Here is a 21038-nt window from a genome sequence, read left to right as displayed (position 1 = left end):
TGAGCCGAAGCGAATTACTAACAAGGGGGAATTGTGAGGAGAATTGTTGCAAGGGATTCAAGGTACAGAGGAGTTAGTCTGATCCAGGAAGATGATGGTGACCCAAACTGATTGTGGACAGAATCAGAGAGGTCGGATGGATTGCCTTGATTACTTTGTAATTCAGACAGTTGTAAAAGTACTGAGACTTAGTGTGTGCAAAGCACTGTGCCAAGTGTACAGAGATGAAGAGCAATAATCCTTGCCCTCAGGATGTATTCAGTCTAATAGGAATGAGATAGAGTCAAGTAACTATAATCCAATTTAAATAGAGTGAGAGGCAGTGGATAGAGCACCAGCTGTGGAATCAGGAGGACCTCACTTCAAATCTGTGCTCAGACACTTAACACTTCCTAGCTATGTGACCTGAACAAGTCACTTAACCCTAATTGCCTCACAAAAAAAAAAAAAAAATGAATGAATGAATGAATGAATGAATGAATGAAAATAAAAAATAAATAAAATAAATAAAAATAAATTTAAAAAAAAAGAAAATAAAAATAAAGTGAGTGCAGCAGAAAAGACAGAGTAGCATGAGAGTTTGAAAGAGGAAGGCAGACAGGAGGGATTACTTGTAGCTGTGGGAAGAAGATTGGGAGTTTGGAGGATCTGAACTTAACCTGAGAAAACAAAGGTTTTCAGCAGGAGGCAGAGGGAAGCCAATTAATTCTAAGCATGGGATGTTGTATGATGAGATTAAAACAGAATGGTCTATTTTAGGTAGAATAGTACATGGAGGAAGTGATGAGAAATAAGTAGTCATTTTTATCTTACTGTACACTGGCTACTCTATATGTACCTTCTTTTGTCTCTTAAGCCATGATGTCTCATGTCAATAGAAATTGACCTTAACTTAAAACCCATTTTGGAACTCTGGACTTTGGGGATATACAGTGAATTGTTTGACCAAGCTTATGGGGATTTTCATAAAAGTCTGCATTATTTGTCAATTACAGATTTTGCTTATGAAAAGAAATTTTTTATTCAGTAATACAAAGGAGATTATGACATATAAGCTTTGTTTTTATTTCATTTTTGAACAATAAAAAGTAAAGGCCAAAAATTATGGAAAATAATGGCATATAAATAGCAAAGAAAAAAAAAGACAAAAGATAACAGAAGAGAAAATTAAACTTATTTTCTATATTTGATCTTTGAAAGGCAAAAACCTCCCCAGATCTTCATAGTAAAAATTGTACTTATGCAAGATATTCAGAGAAAATGTAAATCCCTAATGTTTGAACATTTACTTATTATTTCCTGGGTAGTAATACCCAACTTGATTTTCAAATACATGTTAGAATATAAAAGCAAATTTCTGTCTTTATATCTTTATCTAGAATATTATCATCTTGATTCCCAAGGAAAACTATTGTCTTTATTGTCATAAGGAGATTATTTTTTCTTCAATTACATGTAAAGACAATTTTAGCATTTTTTATTTGAGTTTCAAATCCCCCCCCAATTCCTCTTTGAGAGAGTAAACAATTTGCTATAGATTATATGTGTGTAATATTGCAAAACATATTTCCAAAGAAAGCAGTAAGAAAGAAAAAACAAGACCGATGAAGACAGTTAAGAAAAATTAAAGTTATGCTTTAATTAGAATTCAGGCTCAATCAATTCTTTCTTTGGTGTAGCTAAAATTTTTCATCATGTGCCCTTTGGAATTGTCTTAGATCATTGCATTGATCAGAGTAGCTAATATATTGAACATGCCATGTATGACTGAATTGTCTTCTCTACTACTCCTGCTAAAATCTTTTGCTTTCTTCTAAGCCCAAGTTCAGTGTTATGTACTTCATGAAACACTCATGAACTTCTCCCCACAGTTGATCATCATAAAATATTACTATTTCTATGTACATTGTTCACCTGGTTTTGCTCACTTCCCTTTGCAAAAGTTCATATAAGTCTTCCCAGATATTTCTGACAGCATCCTGCTCATCTTTTCTTATAGTATTATAATATTCCATCAAAATCCAATATACCACAATTTGTTGCGTTATTCCTTGATTGATGGGCATCCCCTTAATTTTCAATTCTTTGCTACCACAAAAAGAGTCATTTACTAATATTTTGGACATAAAGGTCCTTTTCCTTTTTTAAAAAAATCTCTTTGACAGACCTAGTAGGGGTATTACTGGATAAAAGAGTATGCAAATTTTATAGCCCTTTGAACATTGTTCTCCACCAATAGTACTTTAATGTCTCAGCTTTCCCACATCCCTTCTGATGTTTATCATTTTCCTCTTCAGTTATATTCATCAATCTCATTAGATGTGAGGTGTTACCTCAGAGTTGTTTTAAGTTGCATTTCTCTAATCTGTAGTGATTTAGAATATTTTTTCATGTGACTATAGATAGCTTTGATTTCTTGTGAATAATATCTCTTCATATCCTTTGACCATTTATCATCAATTGAGGATGACTTGTATTCTTAGAAATTTGACTCAGCTCTTTATATATTTGAGAAATGAGGCCTTTTTCAGAAAAGCTTATTTAAAAAAAAATTCCCAATTTTCTGCTTTGGTTTCCTACTTTGACTGCATTGGTTTTCTTTGTGAAAAAAACCTTTTTAAATTTAATGTAATCAGAATTATTCATTTTACTTCTCATAATGTTCTCTATCTCTTTTGTGGTCATAAATTCTTCCGATATTCATAAATATGACAAGTAAAATATTCTATACTCCCCTAATTTGCTCTTAAAGGCACAGCCTTTAAAAAGAAGCCACAGTCAGAATTTTCTAGGATCTGGCAGCTTCTACAATAAAGGATCAGAGGATCTGGAATATCATATTCCGGAAGGCAAAGGACCTGGGGTTACAATCAAGAATCTGCCGCCCAGCAAGACTGAGCATCATCTCTCAGGAGAGGAGATGAATCTTCAGTGAAGGAAGGGGCTTTGAATCATTTCTATTGAAAAGACCAGAACTAAACAGAAAATTTTGTCTTTAAATACAGGCCTTAAAAGAAACATGGAAAGGTAAAGAGGAAATAAAAAAAAACATTATTCCCAGAAGGGGAAATGATACTTGTAACTTTTGAGAATTGTACCTTTTTAGGACAGTTAGAAGGGGATTTACATAAACATAGGGTGTGGGTATAAATTAATTCTGATGTGATGATATTGAAGAAAAAGACATTAAGGGGTAGAAAAAGGATTGAATTAGGAGATAAATTAGATCACATGAAGAGGCACAAAAGACCTATTACAATAGGGGAAAAGAAAGGAGGGTATGAGCATTGTCTAAAGCTTAATCTCATTGATTTTGGCTTCAATGAAGGAAGGGACTTTCAGTAAAATTTGCATTCGATAAAGGTCAGGGAAAAATAGCCTAAATACCAATTGGAAAATAAATAATCTAATTCTAAAGAATGAGTGAGGTAAACAACAAATGATAGAAACAATCAAGACTTTAGTTAGGGGAGTCTCTTTAAGTTTTTCAGTACTTGCAAGCTGATATGATCACAGGAAATGTGTTGTCACTGATCTTCTGGTCTGTGAGAGACCATGAGCACTCTTTTACTCTCTGAACTGAGTGAGACCAAGGGTCCCACTCCACTGAAGCTCAAGTGCTAGTGAGCTAGTGTTTTTTCTCACCATGGGATTGTGACCTAGACTGCAACACAGTCCTGAACCTTGTGCCTGAACTCACTTCCCTATAATCTCCTTCTGATCAGTTGTCCATTCCTTCCTCCCACTTCTGTGGTCTGAGAGTTATCAATAGCGCCGTCGGTGCTCCTGGCTTACGAGACAATGGCTTCACTAACTGCCCCAGTGAGACAGACCTTGCTGCCAACTTTTTTTTATTGTCTCCCACTAAAATGTTTCCTCCTGACCTTTTATTGGTTCTGCGATTTCCGGATTTGATTTGAGATATTATTTTAAAGTTGTTTGGAGAGCAATTAGTGAGTTTGGATGAGTTCCTGCCTTTAATCCATTGTCTTGGCTCTGCTTGATAAGTATAGTTTTAAATAATAGTTAAGACATTAGCTTACCAACTATTAGTTAATATGGTTTACAGGTTAGGGGCACACCTCTTCCCATAATTGAAAAGATAATATGCAATATAATTATTCCATCCCACTGATCTTGGAATCATTGAGGGGGGAAAGTATTAAATGGGTCCCTAGTCTGTCTTGTGACATTTCATTTCAGTTTCCTTGTATGTTCAGATCATAAAACTGAAGGTGAGAAGCATGGATATTTGTGGTAACAACATGACTCTCTTTTCTAATTGGAATAAATATACTCATGGAGTACTAGTTATAAAATGTTTTAGTATCACTGAGTTGGTAAATATGGGATGCACCGAGAGGTTTTATACAGAGCATCTGGCCAGGGAGCATATCCAAAGAGTTTTAAAAAAAATAAAACCTATTGTTTCTAAAGTCACTGTATTAGCATAAAAATCACCAATTAAGAACTGGCTTACGGGTTAGTACATGATAACTTGTCCACCCCAGGGTTCTGCTCAAAAGTGTTTTCCTTTTGTTCCCCATATTTTAGGACAACCAGAGTCTGTTCATCCATGATTCAGCAGGCCCAACCGCAGGTCCCAACACGGCAGGGTTACGTGAATCAACAGTTCCATCTGAGCTGTTCTTAGAAAGGATTCTGGGGAAGTCTGGAAGCGGGACATATAAAGAACGTGTAAAAAGTGCCTGCGTGGACACATCTGAGTCCAAGTGCCTCATTCACAAGAGCGCGGGGCCCTCTCCATGCCTCTCTCCCAGGCTAAGGAGGCCTGAGCTGTCCAGGGAGACTCTGCGCAGAGTCACCAAACCCCAGCAAGTCGCAGCGTCAGTAAACAAAGGTTCCCTAAAAGAGATCCCAGCGGAAAACGCAGGACCGATCCCCGACCCATCTGTGAGTGATCTCCCTCTGGTTTCCCTGTGTTACTGTGTCCTCCCCCACTCTTCATAGGGCCTTTTATCCAGGATGAGGGGAATCGGCATCTATATTCTTTTCTATTCTTTTGCATTCTAAGGCTGGAGTAGCTACGATAAGTTACAAATTAACAGAATTCTAAGTCAAATTTAGGAAAGCAAAATTTACCAATAAATAGAATATTATATTTCCCCAGCTAAGGTAAGACCTTGAAGTGGGGAATGGCTGCCCTTTTTCTAGTTTTAGGAAAGTGCAAGACAAAGAATATGACTTCATAGACAGCCGACAAGCTAGGATAAGTTAGCAATAGGGAACAAAAGGTGAGCAAAAATCCCCCCTTCTGTCCTGTGACTAAGAAATGGTCATTATCTGAGGCTGCCTGCACGATTAGAGATAGTGGACCAGACTTGTTTGGATAGCAAACCAGACGTCCTTCAGGGTTAGCAGATTACCCTCTCGGAAGAACAGGACAGTAATTAATGAGAAAATTGAATTTCTAAACTTATAGGCAAGATGAATTTCTGAGCTAAGTTTAGAAACAAAAAAATCATGACTTTAGGCAATTACAGAACAAATCAATTAACTGCAAATAGGATCAATTTTTTTTAAAAAAGACAAAATCAATCCAATTGTTTCAATATTAAAGCATGGATTGCATAGCCCAAAATTAATAAAAATCCTCATGTTTTGTAAAACAAGTTAATTTCATCATGTAAGAGCCCCCACAATGGCCCTACTTGTTGCCTGTGACTTATAAATGCAGACCTACTTGAAAGTTGAAAACTTGCAAGTGAAAGTGATGGACTTTCCATAACAATCTGCATTTAAGCCACCAAAAAAACCTCATTAGTCAGGGCCTTTGATAGTCTCTTTATAGCATTTTAGAAAAAAAAAAAAGGAAGCACATGTTTGAAGTTTCACAGGAAGTCTGTGTCACCGCCTGAATCGCAAAGGCTAGTTTGGCAGCTGTGTGCGTGCCTGTCAAACTGATTTTTCTCTCATGTAGTCTGGCTTTTCTCTTCTATTCCCCCTGTAACTATAGGTAGTAAATTGTGAACAAATAGGGCTGTTTCAAATGGGATATTCAACCTTTTTTTTTTAACTTAAAAGATTTTCTTTAAGTCATAACCCATGTATCCTGAGTCACAGTATAAAATTATATATTGAAACAGCTTCAGCAGCCTATCACAGACTGACTGTTGTGCTCAGCCCAAAGGATGCTAGTGAGCAGAGCACAGTTGTTTGCTGAAGATCCTCTCCCTGTCTGTCTGTCTGTCTCTGTGTGTATGTGTGTCTGTATCTGTGTCTTGTAAACAAGTTGCAAATCTCTTAGTGGTTTTAAGTGGAACGTTCTTTTTCTGCCTGTCTGTCTGTCCCTGTCTCTGTGTAAACAAGTCGCTGGGTGGTTTTGAGTGCCACGTCTCCTCTCTGATTGTCTGACAGATCGCGCGGTTTGGAGTCAGATGTGAGAGGCCTGACTCTGACAACGCCTCCTGATGATTGACGTGTTACTCAGCTTCTATAAACTGAGGTTTATGAGGTTTTCTCATTTGTAAAAGGGGAAGGGTCACCTGGGCCCTACCTCTCTGGCCTGGCTGCTGTCACTCAGGTGCTTAACAAGGTACCACAGAAAGAGGTTGGCCAGGTTGGTGTGACTCTAGTTAGTCTATCTAAGAGGAGGAGATGGCTGCTGTTGCGCTCCCCTCTAAAGCTGTGTCCTTCCCTGGCTGGTCATGGAAGCGCCCTGGCCGGCCAGGGCCTCAGCAGCGGCTTGTTTTCCCGCTGTTGTAGGAGAGAGAAGCCTCCAGGGAGCTGCATCTTCCCCAGAAGGTGGGACTTCAATGAGCACCAAGGCTGCTGTTGGTTGTATTCATCTAAGAATAGCTGACATTTCTACAGCACCCACTGTGCCCCAGCCCCAGTGCTAAGTACTTTTTACAAGCAGTATCTTGTTAAATTCTCACAACCACCCCAGGAGAGGGAGACTGTTGTCATCCCCATTGGACAGATGAGGATGCTGAGACAGACAGAGGGTTCTCCAGCTGTAATGTGTCTGAGGCTGAATTTGAACTCGAGACCTTCTACCCCCAGGCTCCCAGGCACCCTCTGGGCAGCCCTTAGCTGCTGCTTCTTGATCGCAGCTCACCTCCAAGCCCTACTTACAGAGAAACGTTACGGAAGTTTGAGGGGAGGCCAACACCTGAGCTTCCACCATGTCTCCAGTGTCCCCTGGGTTCCTTTCCCATCGGTGACCCTCCCCCATGAGTTGCAAGCCTCTGTGTTTGCTGACTCGGCCAAGCAGATTTTGCGGGGGTCTTGGAGGTCTGCTTCCCACCTGCCCACAGGATAATGTTCACATCCCAGCCCCCAGGTAATCTGAGTTTGGTGAGGGGGGAAGCAGCGTAATGTGGTACAGAAGCAGCAGTGAAACCCAAGGCAAGTTTCCTTGTCTACACAATGCAGAGAATCCTCTTCCCAGGGAGCTCTGTCCCCATAAGTTGCCACATCTGTGCCAGTGGTTTAAAGCCAACCCCATGAGCCGGGATCAAAAAACACACTCAGGCCAGTCAAACCCCAGTCTGGAGAGACTGATTGCATGTTACAGGAGCACAAGAGAGTTCATCGCTGCCCAGGGTCCCCATATGATACCCAGCAGGGCCATCATGCGAGCTCAGGGCCATCCTCTCCAAACCCACCCCTAGGAGTATTTTCTGCTGGCCTCACATTCTTGAATTATGGCTCCAAGTGTCAAACTCTAACTCTATGTCTCTACCACCTTCCTCCCTGGCCTCCCAACAAATCAGTTAAACAAAATGTTAAATCTTCTAAGCAGTCCTAGAGCTCTCTCATTTTATCATTAAGCTCTGCAAACTTCTTTTGTGTACAAGAATAAAATTGGTGACTTCTCCTGAGTCTGGAGGTCCCCTCTGACATGGATAGGAGATGCTTGGACATGTCCTGAGATGGGATACAGCCCCGTCACTGTAGGTAAGGGTAATTAGGGCTGTCAGCCAGAGAACCTGGAGCCTGGGGTCTCTGGAAAGCAGGAGGAGGCCAAGGAATTTGGAGAGAGAGGCTCTCGAGTGGCTGTAAAGAAAGATATTCCAAAAAGGCAGCAGTTGGAGAGAATTATAACTAAGGGCCTCTGCTCTCATCCAAAATATATAATCAAGAGAAACTGAAGGGAGTGACTTTAGGACACAGGAAATTTCCTGTCAAAAGTTTTTGTGGTGATATCGAGAAGATTTGCTCCTTCCAATGGCCTGAAAGTACAAGTAAAACGAAAGCAACCCTTAATGAAAGGGATTGGATGACCATTTGGTAAACAGCTTCTTTGGAATATTTGATTCATATCTTAACAGTGTTTTATTATTAACTTCAAATAGTTTCAATTAAGAAAAAAGTAGAACCCTCTAGGTAATATTGCAACCATGCGCATAGCTGGTAATTAAACTTTTTCGCACGTATAACTATATTCAAACAATTTTGCCTGAATCATTCGAATGTTGTAAAATGTAAATGTCATTATGTGCAGCTTGAAGATTTTAAAGGAAAGCTTTCTGAAATTGCATTTGTCATTTCAACAAGGTTGAACTTAATTTGTGAATATAATATAATATTATTTGTGAATATGAGAGCTACAAAGTACAATTCAACCAGGTGGCTCAAAAGAAAAAAAAATATTTTTTGACAAAAAAAAAGTTTTATGAAATATTCATTGTATTTTACTCCATTTTTTATTTGTTTGTGAAAATATCAGTTGAATTATGATAATGTGCCTAGTGATGTTGGCTTATGTGCCTTATTTGTGACTCAACTACCTCTTTTAAACTATGAGTGATGAAAATGTAGGAGTAGATAGACCAGTTACCTCTTCCTGCTTATTAGACTCAGTATCAGTTCAGCAGATTTCTTTCTCTTAAAATATTTTTCAATATATTTTGACTTTTATCACCTTTATTTCTAGATATAGTCCTTCTACCCGCCTCGCCCCTCCCAAGAGGACCATCTCCCTTGTAACAAATATTTTGCAAAATTAACCAACAAATCACCAGAGTGTGACATTAGGTGCCATAATAGAGTAGTGAGTTTTCATAGTTACCAAAAGCAATTCAGTGTTTCCCATATCCAGAAGATGTGTTACTCCAAAAAGTCATTGAGAGGAAATAAAAGAGGTTATAAAATGGATTTGGGGAGTTTTCTGTATTATATGTTTTTTAAGGGTAATTGTGAAAAAGGAATCAGAGTCTCATATGATGGTGGCTCTCTGAATTTTATTTCTCTTCCTCTTATATTGAAAGATCTCATTACTTATCAAGTGGCCATTTAGTGGAAAAGATGTTGGCACAATTAGTGAAGAAGTGACAAAATATATTAACTGAAATAAATAGGAAGGAAAAACCCAATTTTTAGCAGTATGAATAAATGGCATATGTAAACACAGCTTGAGATGAGAAAAACCATGCCGTTTGCTTTTTAATATAAAGATACTGTGAGGTTTTACTTGTGTCTTATATTTTCGGCTCCTTATCTTTCCCAAGTGAGTTGTTGTGGTCAGTGTGCAGGGTTTTAAACTGCTCTTCCCTTTGTGGGCTCTAAAATCATTGGATTATAATATCTGAGCAGGAAGGGATCTTAAAATATGTCTAGACCAATTACAAAAACCTTAAGCAATTTTTCCAGAGTCACCCAGCAGGTTAAGAATAACTGGGATTTGAACTCAGATGCCGGCATGTAGTAAGCACTTAACAAATGGTTGTTTCCCTCCTTCCTTCCTTCCTTTCCTCCCTCCTTTCTTTCCTGCCTCCTTCCCTTCCCCTCTTCCTTCTTTCCTTCCTTCCTTTTTCTATATTGCATATCTACTTTCCTCAGAGTAAGCCTATTCTGGTGCCTTTCTCCTCCTCTAGCCAATCAACTGCAATTTACCCAAGAGACAGTTTCTAGCTAATTAATAATCAGTGTGCTAAATATGTTAGCAAATAATAAGTTGATGGTGAGTGGCCTCTCTCAATAACCAAAGACAAAGACATGGAGATCCTTGAATGCATAAATGCCTTTTAAAAGGGAGTGCCTCTGGGGACATTTCCAGGGGTAAAGCCACAAAGTTGTTTGAGCTCTAAGTTTTCCTCGAAAACCACATGAAACCAAGCCTCTGAGCAGAGTCTGATGGAATAAAACCACTCTTCAGCTCAAGAGAAACTGAAAAAACTTCAAGAAAGATCAGTCTCCCTGGGGTGAAAAGGGTGTTCAGCACACGTTGTGGGAAAGCCAGTGAGGAGGTCAATCACAGCAGATCAGCAACCAAGACCCTTAGTTCTGGCTCAGTAGAGGAGCAGAGAAATGGGCAGCCTCCAGTCTCAGCTCAGAAGGCAAACTCTGGGAAACCAGGCTGCTTCTTGAACAAAACAGAGACTAGGAAAAGCTATCCTCCTGCAAATACAATGGGCCCCTGTGCTTTGAGCCAAGGCTCAGAGCTGCAAAGGAAGTTGGGACAGAGCCCCCTGGAACCCAAGAGCAGAGCTTGACCTTAAAAGTAAAAAAAAAATTTTTAAAAAGGGAAATACCAAAAAAAAAGTAAAGAAAATGAGCAAGAAACAAAAAAGAACCTTGACCATAGAAAGCTTCTGTGGGGACAGGGAAGGCCAGAACACAAACTCAGAAAAAGACAAAATGTCCACAGAGGATATCTCAGAAAGTGACATAAATTAGTCTCAAGCCCAAAGAGGCTTCTTGGAAATGCTCATAAAAGACTTTTAAAAGGCAAATAAGAGAGATAGAAGAAAAAAATGAGAAAAGAAATGAGAGGTATGCATGAAAGAGTCAGGAGTTTGGAGGAGGAAAGGAAAAAATTATCAGAAGAAAATAGCTCCTTAAACAGTAGAATTAACCAAATGGAAAAAGATATATATGCAAAAGCCAAATGAAGAAAATCACACATTAAAAACTAGAACAGGGCAAATGGAAGCTAATGACTTTATGAGACAGCAAGAGTCAGTCAGACAAACTAAAAAGAATGAAAAAAAAAGGAAGAAAATATGAAATATTTCATTGGAAAAACAGCCAACCTGGAAATAGAACCAGAAGAGACAATTTAAAAATTATTGACCTACCTGAGGCCATGACCAAAAACAGAGCCTGGATAGCATTCTGTAAGAGGTCATTAAGGAAAACTACTCCAATATTCTAGAAACAGAGGGGGAAATACTGATTGAAAGAATCCATCGATCATCTTTGGAAAGAGATCCCACAAGGAAAAGGGGTGCCCCTGACAAGTAAAAAATCAATCATGATTGGTGAGATTTAATGAGAGGGTAGACTTTCAAATGAGAAAGAGGCAAGCCAAAAGGCTTTGCTCTTTTTGCTGAGAACATGACTTGATCATGAGACTCAACTGGGTCTCATCTAGACAAAGGAATCCATCTCTACCCAGATCACATTGGCTGGGTTTCTCCTTCATAAACTGGATCACCCTAAAATCCAATGGAGAATTCCAAGTACAGGGACTTATTTCCTAAGATTCAGAAATCACTTAGATTGTTTGTAAGGCCACTTCATTCAGTAAAGTTCCACCCAAGATTGCAAAGCATGTACCCAGAGGATTTGGACAGTCTATCAGCTATGTCCTTCAGAGACTGACGGACTGACAGGGGCTAGTCCCTGAATGAGAAAAGCCCTCATTCTTGATTTAATAATTGGTTGTTAATATAACAGAAAATAATAAGAATGTTTTAATTTGCAATAGAGTAAACATTAAGAGATATAATAGTATTTAGGACAAAAGTTCCTTGAGTTCCTCAATTTTAAGCATGTAAAGAGTCCCTGAGACCAAAAAGTTTGAGAACAATTATCATAAATTATATTTATGACATAAGATATTTGAGGATATTACTATGATTGGACCCCATTGTCTATATTAAATAAGACATTACTATCACTTGGTAATTCTATAACTGAAATTAAAAGATTGAAGGTATTTACTAGTTTTGGAAAAGACTTTTTTGCTTTATCAGTCAATCAACACATTTATGAAGGGTATGTTATAGTCCCAGTTCTGGAGTAGGTAGAGGTTTACAAGTATGAAAAATGAAACAATATCTACTACCAAGGAGCTTGTGTATACAACACAAATATAAAGTTAATAAATACAAATATGTACAAAGTAGTTAAATATAAAGGGAGTTTAAAGCCAAGGGATGGGGGAAGGAGGATTAGCAATTCTAGATACCAGGAAAGACTTCTTTCCAAAGTTAGTGCTGGAAGCCACCAAATTTCTGGGTACATCAACTTACCTGTTTATATGTCACATCGCCAAGCTGACTGTAAACACCTTGAAGCAAAGATTACTTTTTGTGGACTCTTTGTAGGGCCTTCTCTCTGCTGATTATTTCCAGATGGCATAGCCTGTCTAAATTGTGTTTGTACTTAGCTACCTGCCTGCTGTCTTCCCCCATTAGACTATGAGGTCCTTGAGAACAGGAGCTACTTTTTTGTCTTTCTTTGGGTTCCTGGTGCCTGGCCCATAATAAGCTTTTAATAAGTGCTTTTCAGATTGACTTGGATTGGATCGGATTTGAAGGTCAATTTTGGTTAGCCTTCGTTGTCAGTGAAGATATTTGCTTTTGCTTAGAATTTGTCTACATGCTACATGGGGGGGAAAAAACCAGTATTCTGTTTTCTTGAGAATGAGGTTGATTCTGTAATGGCCTGCTGCCTCTGTCCTGTGGTTCTGCTCCCTCATTTGTATGGAGGCACAAGACAAGAGACCTAGGGTTTCTCAGTAGAAAATATATAAAGATCAGAGTATGTCTAAGGGCCTTTTGCATGCTGACAGTAATTCAGAAGAGAATTCAGTGGGTGAAATGACTATGAAGTATTTAGAAGCAGTGAAAGGATTTTATGTGTGTGTTTCAGGATGATTGGGTTTGGAGCCCACTATGAGTGGGTGAGCTGATGTCCCGTCCTGTGAAGCCACAGACAACTGATGTAGTAGACGTGACCCAAGAAAAAAGCATATGCATTCACAGGGGTTCCTAGAAACATGCATGTGTGCCCCCTTTCCTTCCTCCTCCCCTCCCCAACACATACTCATACAATTTTCCAAAAAGGTGATGGAACCTTTAAGTAGTAGGGTGGCTCAGTGAATAGAGCACTCCCTCTTTCTTCTCCCAAAGACTCTCTGCTGAGGAACCTCAGAATTTGCTTGAAGCCCTCCTCTAGGTCCACATTTCTCCAGTTATTGAATCCCATGATTCTGTTCCACTCTGAATTATTGAGGATCCCCAAAAAAGTAGCTTTGGATATCTACTCTATTATAAAGTGTAGAATCTTACTATTATAAAAATAGTTTTGACTTCATGGATCATTTGAAATGATGTCGGGGATTCCCAAAAATTCTGGAATGACACTTTGAAAACTGTTGCTTTAAAGTCAAAGATTCTCAACCTAGAGGCTTTCATTTGACGTCCTTAACTTAGTTTTTAGGTTTCTGAACTTGTTTGGGGACACAGAGATATGGAGAGATATTTTCACTAAGTGAGTGTGAGCATTTTAAGAATTATTTTTAAATTAAGAATAATTTTTAAAAACAGGTTCTAAAAAGATTTCCTTTGGCCACAGTAGCCTCACAAGCAGACCATGATATCAAAAGACTGTGATCGCCTAGTGTAAGTATAAGTACCAAGGCAGTATTTGAATTACTTCTTCTATTATTCTTAAACCACCCCTTTTTCCTTGATGATATCCCTTATTCCATTATTCTTTATCCAGCCATTAACTGCAAGGGTCTGGGTTGGACAGCAACAATAAAGATGAAAATAAAGTAGTCCCTGGCTTGATTGAAGATGGAACATCAAGAATGGGCTAAGACTTGCTCTGCTCACCCTGTATCCTAAGGATTTGTTTTCAAGATTTGCAGCCTCATGGAATCACTAGGTCCCAGTGGTTCTCAAACTTTTGTTTTCAGTATCTATATCCTATTAAAAATGATTGAGGATCTCTCCAACGCGTTTTTGTTTATCTGGATTATATTTATAGACATTTACCATATTGGAAATAAAAACTATTTTTGAATTTGTAGACCCTCTAAAAGGATTTCAGAGATCCCCAGGATTCTCTAGACCATACTTTGAGAACCACTGTGACCACTAGTGACTAGGAGAACATTTGTGTTGAAGAGATGGGGTTTTATATCCACAAGCTGCCTGAGCTCCCTGAAAGCCCTGTACTGTGTCATTTTCCAAAGTTAATCCGCATTCAGTTGACTCTTCAAACCTGGGCCACTTTGTTATTCATCGTCAGTGCCTCTTTTCACACACGCATATACATCTCCACAACATTATTCATGAACAGAAGCTTGTGGAAGGTCTCTCCTTCATTAGGGACTCCCATCTTTCATTTACACCTGACCAGGATATATTACATGATGGTCGTAAACACCATTAGCCAACGTGTTTCTAGGGAAAATACTCCGATTTCAGCAGTAGGGCTGCAAAGAATTGAAAATTATCAAGCTACTCTTTCAGTTTAACATTAAAAATAAAATTAAATTAAAAAAAATTAAAAATTAAAATAAAAAACATAAAAAATAAAATAAAATAAAATAAAAAACATTAAAATAAAAATATAAAATAACATAAAATAAAAATAAAAAATAAAATAAAAAAACATTAAAAAAAACATTAAAAAAATAAAATTAAAAATAAAAAGTTTAAATCAATGCTTTTGTAAGGAAATTAATTCTAAACTGCTAACAAGCTGAATTTTGAAATGAACTATTTCAAAATATGTATTAGTAGTTTTCTTTTTAGTTCATAAATTATTATTTTTACAAACTACAACATTATGTCAAGTCTTTCATTTGTGAAACAATTATAATAGTAGTAGCTACTACTTTGTGTAGTAGCTATGTTTTTGTGACTAAGGCTTGATTACCTGTAATTTGAAGAAGTTTACTTTCTCACTCACGGCCTCACAGCTAGCAGATGGGAGAAGCGGGATTCTAGCCTATTTTTTTTTTCCTAAATCCACATCCACCACTCTAGCCACAATGCTATGCTAGATCTTTCTTCTCCAAAATACAGCCATTGTGATTCTAGGTTGGTCCTTCTGATGATTCTCTCCAGTTTGGGTTTAGATGCTCCTTTGCCTTTTTCAAATATAGTTTTTGCATGTTGTCTCCTTAATGAGACCCTGAGCTCCTCGAGAGCAGAGAACAATCTCTTGCTATTCTTGGTATCTTTATTGCTTAGAACAGTACCTGGCATTCTGTCAGTGACTAAAGATTAACTAAATAACTAACTGAATAAATGAGTAGGTGTGACCTTAAGAAAAGGCATTACCAGAAACTTAGCAAATATTGTACTATTACTAGTAAAAATCTTCTTGGAACGTTGTGACATCGTTAACTTTCAAAAAGTGACTAAGTGTGGGTGGAAGATAATTTTTCAAAGTTATATATTTGAGAAATATGTAGTGAAAACTACCAAAAACAGAATTGGAGATGAGTGTGCTTAAGGCTAACTGAATGATACAGACCTAGCACATGTCCTTAGTTTGGGTTTTTTTTTTTTTCCAAATTCCCTGCCTTCTAATTGATGCTACAGGCTAGAACATGCTTTATATTTAGCAAAAAGTCTTAGTCCAGTCCTATGGTTTCATCTTCCATTGATCCTGCAATTTTTAATCCCCCATTTTATACACGAGAACTTGGGCTAAAAGGTACAAGATACTTTCAATTGAATCGTGATTGCTTATTTGTTATTACCCTCCAATCTCTGTATATGGTTACTGCTTTACTTTTTGTTCTTATCCTTAGTGGATTTTATTCTCCAAAGAACCAATCAGTAAATTACTTTAGAAGTAAATTGCTTATCTGTGTGAATTAAATGAACTTTTTCAGAGCCTCATTTGGTAAGTGAAAAGTATTTTACTAAAAGTAGTTTAGTACCCTGATAAGATTGATTTCATATTATTATTATTATTATGGTGACAAATTTGGGATTAAACAAGTTTAAAAGAATAGTATATAAGGTCTAGAATTGTTTGAACATGGCAAGTGAAATTTGAAAGACATTGGATAAAAGGACATCTGTATCTTTTTCTACCTATTATATTTGTGTTTTAAAAACTTGAGAGTTCATTCTCTGTACGCTTTAAAAAATCACTGGGGAGGAACTTCTGGATCATGTAAGTAAAAAGATGTACAACTAAATATTTTCTTGGATTCACACAACTTCTCAAACCTCACCAAAACAATTATGCACCAAAGATAAAACAACTTAAGCTATTTCCACAGTCTAGGACTCCCAGAATCCAAAAGAAGATTTCAAAAAACAAACAACAACAAAAAAAAAACAGCAACCAAAACTCACAAATTGTTGTTCACTGACCCTAAATTATTTAGCCCCCTCCCTTTCCCACCTGCCATGCTACTAAGCACAAAGCTACACTAGCATACCCAAGAACCAGACAGACTTAGAATAAAACCCATGTTCCCTCCTCCCTCTTTCCAGGGAACCCAGCTTCTGGTGCAAAAATTTACCCTGGCTACAATAGGCAACCCGCATGGCCCACAGCCTTTCAAGAGCAAAGCCTACTGGGGCCACAACCCCAAATCACAAATACTGTAAAGCTCTGAACTTCCAGCATTGAACCAAAGAAATAAGGAACAGAGGAAATGGCAAAGGTTACCAGGACAGGACATTATGAATGTGGGGAGCTGTACAGCACCTCCACCAAGCCTGAGAGACGAGCACATCCTCCAAATGGGGCTAGTTCTGACCACTCATAATTCAAATGGGGCAGAGATTTAGGCAAATGAACTTTGAATTGTCCAGCTTGGGAATAGGCTGAAATACTTTGAGATTCAGCTTCTGAGGAAACTGCAGTTAGAAGAAGAAAAGTGAACAAGAGGGAAAAATAAAATAAGAGGGGAAATTACCAAAGGTTTAAAGAAGAAGAAAATTCATATTTTAAATATAAGCAGATAAATCAACAGAGAAACTAGGTTCAACAGAAGGAAATATGGCTTTTAGGTTTAGTAAAGAAGTTCCAAGCATCTGTGAATAAATGTTGCAAAACAAAGGAAAATGATACAGCTTTTGATAAGACAGAGGACACTGTGGAATGTGAGGAGAACATGAAACCACAGCATCCTATTTCTCAGTGGTTCAAAAAAGCAATCAGAATCATGAGAGTAAAACTTATGGCCGCACAACAAAAATTATGGACAGAATAGAAAAATTGTAGTAGCAAGCCTTAAACCCAAGAACAAAAGAGAAAACAATAGACTAGGACATTGTGCAAGCAAAACATACTGATCGCTAAATTAGGATGTATAGAGAAAACCTGAATGAAGATGGCAGGCCTCTTGGAAGAATACACCTTGAAGGAAACAATGGAGAAGAATTGCCCAGAATTTCTAAAAACAGAAAAAGAAATGCCAATTGAAAGAATTCACAGATAGCCAAGGAAGAATAGGGTTACAAACTCTAAGACGTAGAGTGGATGAAATTTTAACAAATCATTTTCAGTAACAAGTGATGCAAGTGATCAGGTGAAAGACCTTTAAATACAAATGAAAGAAAACTCAAATAATATAACACTGTTCTTTACTCACTTTAAGATGTAGGAAGGAATGGAGTATGTTACGAAGAGCACTGGAGTTCAGGATGCTTGCCATGCTGATCTACTCTGCAAATCTAAAGTTAACTGTACATGAAGCAAGATGGACATTCATAATAGAGGCATTAGAAACATTTTTAGAAAATCCAGAACTGAAGAGATTTGCTTCTCAAAAGCAGAAAGGCAGACTTGAATAATTGAAGCAGACAAGGACAACCAAGCAACAAGAGCGACTGCAGAGACATCTTTCTAACTACACAAGAAGGCAGGTGAAGGTAGATGTGGAATGGGCAAAGTGAAGTAGACAGGGAGCATTAGGCCAGAATCCAGTGGTACCTTGACTATAAGTAAATCAGTATTTTGCTGTTTTTAATGGGGCTCTATTAGAGCTTGGGAGAGCACGTGTAAGGGGTCAGGGAGAAGACAGGATTATGTTCTGAGATCAAATCAAAAGTTAGTAACAAGGAGGCAACTCTGATGTCCTCAGAGAGAGAAGAGTCTACAAGAGATGAGAGGAAGAAGCTTTTTTGGTAGAGGATGTTCCATGGTGAATGCTTCAGTGGATGAAGACCAGTGGTCTGTGAAGAGGGATGGGACCCTACTCTGGTCGTGTCTGAGGGAATTTCGTGTGGAAAGAGTCCATTCCTCCTACATCGGGGAGGGAGTTCGTTGGAAATCGTGGGAGCAAGTGGACCCAGGGAAGAGAAATGTTGGGGGGGAAAAGGTAAATGGTGATGTGAGCAGTAAAGATCAAGGGAAGGTTGCATAGTCAGAGATTGGGGGTGGGGTAGCATGGGGCAGAATCTTCTCTGGCACTTACAGTAATAATTGGTATTGTTCTGGGCCTGAGGTAAAATGGAAAAGGGGAGTCTGTGGGCTGGGCTCTATAAACTGCCCAGCAGGGAGATCCCAGAATGAATACCCTGGAAGCTTTGATTCATGAGGAATGCAGAGAAAAGAGAGAAAGCAGATATGAGGATATAGAGCCAACAAAATAGAAAATGGAAAGAGCAAGCAAAACCTCTTGGAAGGGGGAACAAAAAGTGAAATTTTAAAAACTATTGTTCAGGACTAGTTGAAAGAAAAGAGGAAAGGGGACTGTATTTGTCTAATTGAAAGGAAAAAAGTGGGGAGAGAATTATTAAAATAAAAGCGTGAAAGAAAAAGGACATAAGCATAGCAGAGCTTATATATAGTACTGTATATATATAGGAGTATAGTATACAGAAAAGTATAGGAGTATAGTATTGAAAGTATAATGTATTAAAAAACAGGTGTATACATAGTATGATGTATAATTAAGGATAAAATAATAACAGTGTAGTAAAGTATATGTAGTGTAGTATTAAAATAATATACATAGTATGGTATGATGAAATATAGTATTAAAGTATAATATATAGCACAATATAGTGTAGCATTAAAAGTATAGGGTATATGGTATATAATGTATAGTATTAAAAGTATAGTGTATATTTATACCTTCTGAATCCAATTCTCCCTGTGCAACAAGAAAACTGTTTGGTTCTGCACACATATATTGTATCTAGGATATACTGTAACCTATTTAACATGTATAGGACTGCTTGCCATCTGGGGGAGGGGGTGGAGGGAAGGAGGGGTAAAATCGGAACAGAAGTGAGTGCAAGGGATAATGCTGTTAAAAATTACCCTGGCATGGGTTCTGTCAATAAAAAGTTATTTTAAAATAAATAAATAAATAAAAAGTATAGTGTATAATATTAAAGTATACTGTATATAGTATAATGTAGCATAGTATTAAAGTATAGTATATGTAGTATAATATTATAGTATATAGTATAATATAATAGTTTAGTATTAAAAATATAGTATAATATAGTAAGGTATGGTGTAGTATGAAAAATGCGATAGTATAATTGTTTTGTAAAATATAGTAGAGGATGGTCTATTGTGGGATGTCTTTGTTACCACAGATCTTTTTGGAGCAGGTTTTGGAAATTCATATCATTTTTTCTTGGCCTTTTAAAAGCGCAGCTCCAGGAACAGGCTATAGGAGTAGTAGCTTGAACTTGTCAGATAAAAAGTCTGGGCTAGCTTTAATCACCATTCAGTTCAGCGGACCTAGGAAGGCTCTCAGTTTGCTCAGCACCAAGCAGGCTTCCTTTTCTTTTTCCTTAAGGTCTCCCTTTCATTTTAGATTGATCCTCTTAGAGCCTCTCTGTGTCATTGGTACAACCAGTCCCCTCTTCATACACTATCACATGTTAACGCCAGATGCTTTCTGAATTCTTCTCAGCAACACTCATGCTCCACCTTAGGCTGCTATGATGTGGTTATCCTTGATCCCCCGCCCAAGTACAACTGTATTTTTTCACACATTCCTCATTTATACTGCTCCAATAACAATGTTTATGTTTCTGTATGTGTGAAACTTCTGAGATGGACTTGTATTCTCAATAAGAAAAAGAAAAGTGGTATTCAGTAAGTTTTTGTTTAAAAAATCTGATAACAATTTATTTTGATTGGAGATCTTCGCACTCGCAAAACACTTTATTTCATATGTTCTGCTTTTGAGTTATTTGTTAGTCATTAATATGAAATCAAGCCACATTCTATTTCCTATCTATTAAATTTTTCCCTCTCTGTCTCTCTGTCTTTCACTTTCTTTCTCTGTCTCTCTCTGTGTCTCTGTCTCTCTCATTCCCTCCCTTTTTTCTTTTCTCTCCTTTTTTATTTTGGTAAGGAATATGACTGGACAAACTACCAGCCAAGTCAGATGAGTGAGTCTGAGCTGCAGATGCTGGCCAGCATGAGAAGACAACAGATAGAAGAACTGGAAGACGTGGGAGCCTCTCATGGTCTGAGTGCATCCCAGGTTGACAACTGTAACGTCAGCATCAGTAGCAGCAGTGATGATACCACCACCTGGAACTCCTGCCTGCCACCAGTAAGTCAAAATGCTTTCTCTACCTTTGTTTCTAGACAGTGCCCTAACTCAGAAAATCAGGGCCAAAACAGAGCGTGTTCACCAGCTGGGATCTTGCTTTTCACTCTCATAATCATCAGCATTCTTTAATTGTTCAGAGGTATAGGATGTATTCAATTCAGCAAGTTTTTGTTAAGTGCCTACTAGAGAAGAAAAACAAAAAGGAATAATCCCTGCTCTCAGAGTGTTGACATTCTACTGCAGGGAAACAGTCGGTACATAATTAAGTTTGCAAGATATTCAGTATTGGGAAAAAAAATTTTTTTTCCACATGCAGACCATTAAAAAAGGTTTCCTATGGGTAGGACCCTTTGAGCTTAGCTTTGAAAAGACAGAGCATGATTGTAAGAGATGAAGGTGAAGAGAGAGAGCAGATTGGGGGGAAGAGCCAGAGCATTGGCAACAGGGAGCAGGAGCTAGACCAAGTTGGTAGGTGTACCACAGGTTGTATGAGAGGTAACAACTTGAAATTAGCTTGGAAAAGGAAGCTGACTTCTTGTGTGTAATCAGCATC

At 37.9% G+C, this 21038-nt stretch overlaps 1 protein-coding gene across 3 annotated transcripts in view; it reads left to right on the top strand.

Annotated features, from left to right (window-relative positions):
• The window catches only part of CFAP20DC (CFAP20 domain containing), a 202022-nt gene that overhangs the window by 121176 nt on the left and 59808 nt on the right, over positions 1 to 21038 (top strand). For 2 of the 3 annotated variants that reach the window (XM_051979881.1, XM_051979875.1), the window contains 2 exons: positions 4555 to 4914; positions 20282 to 20485. In XM_051979881.1, the coding sequence (XP_051835841.1) occupies positions 4555 to 4914; positions 20282 to 20485 (564 nt within the window). The remainder of the gene's footprint in view (positions 1 to 4554; positions 4915 to 20281; positions 20486 to 21038) is intronic. The other variant, XM_051979888.1, reaches the window with a different exon arrangement.

This window comes from Antechinus flavipes, chromosome 1 (genome assembly GCF_016432865.1).
Source record: "Antechinus flavipes isolate AdamAnt ecotype Samford, QLD, Australia chromosome 1, AdamAnt_v2, whole genome shotgun sequence".
NCBI lineage: Eukaryota > Metazoa > Chordata > Mammalia > Dasyuromorphia > Dasyuridae > Antechinus > Antechinus flavipes.
This window is presented reverse-complemented; position numbering and strand designations above follow the sequence as displayed.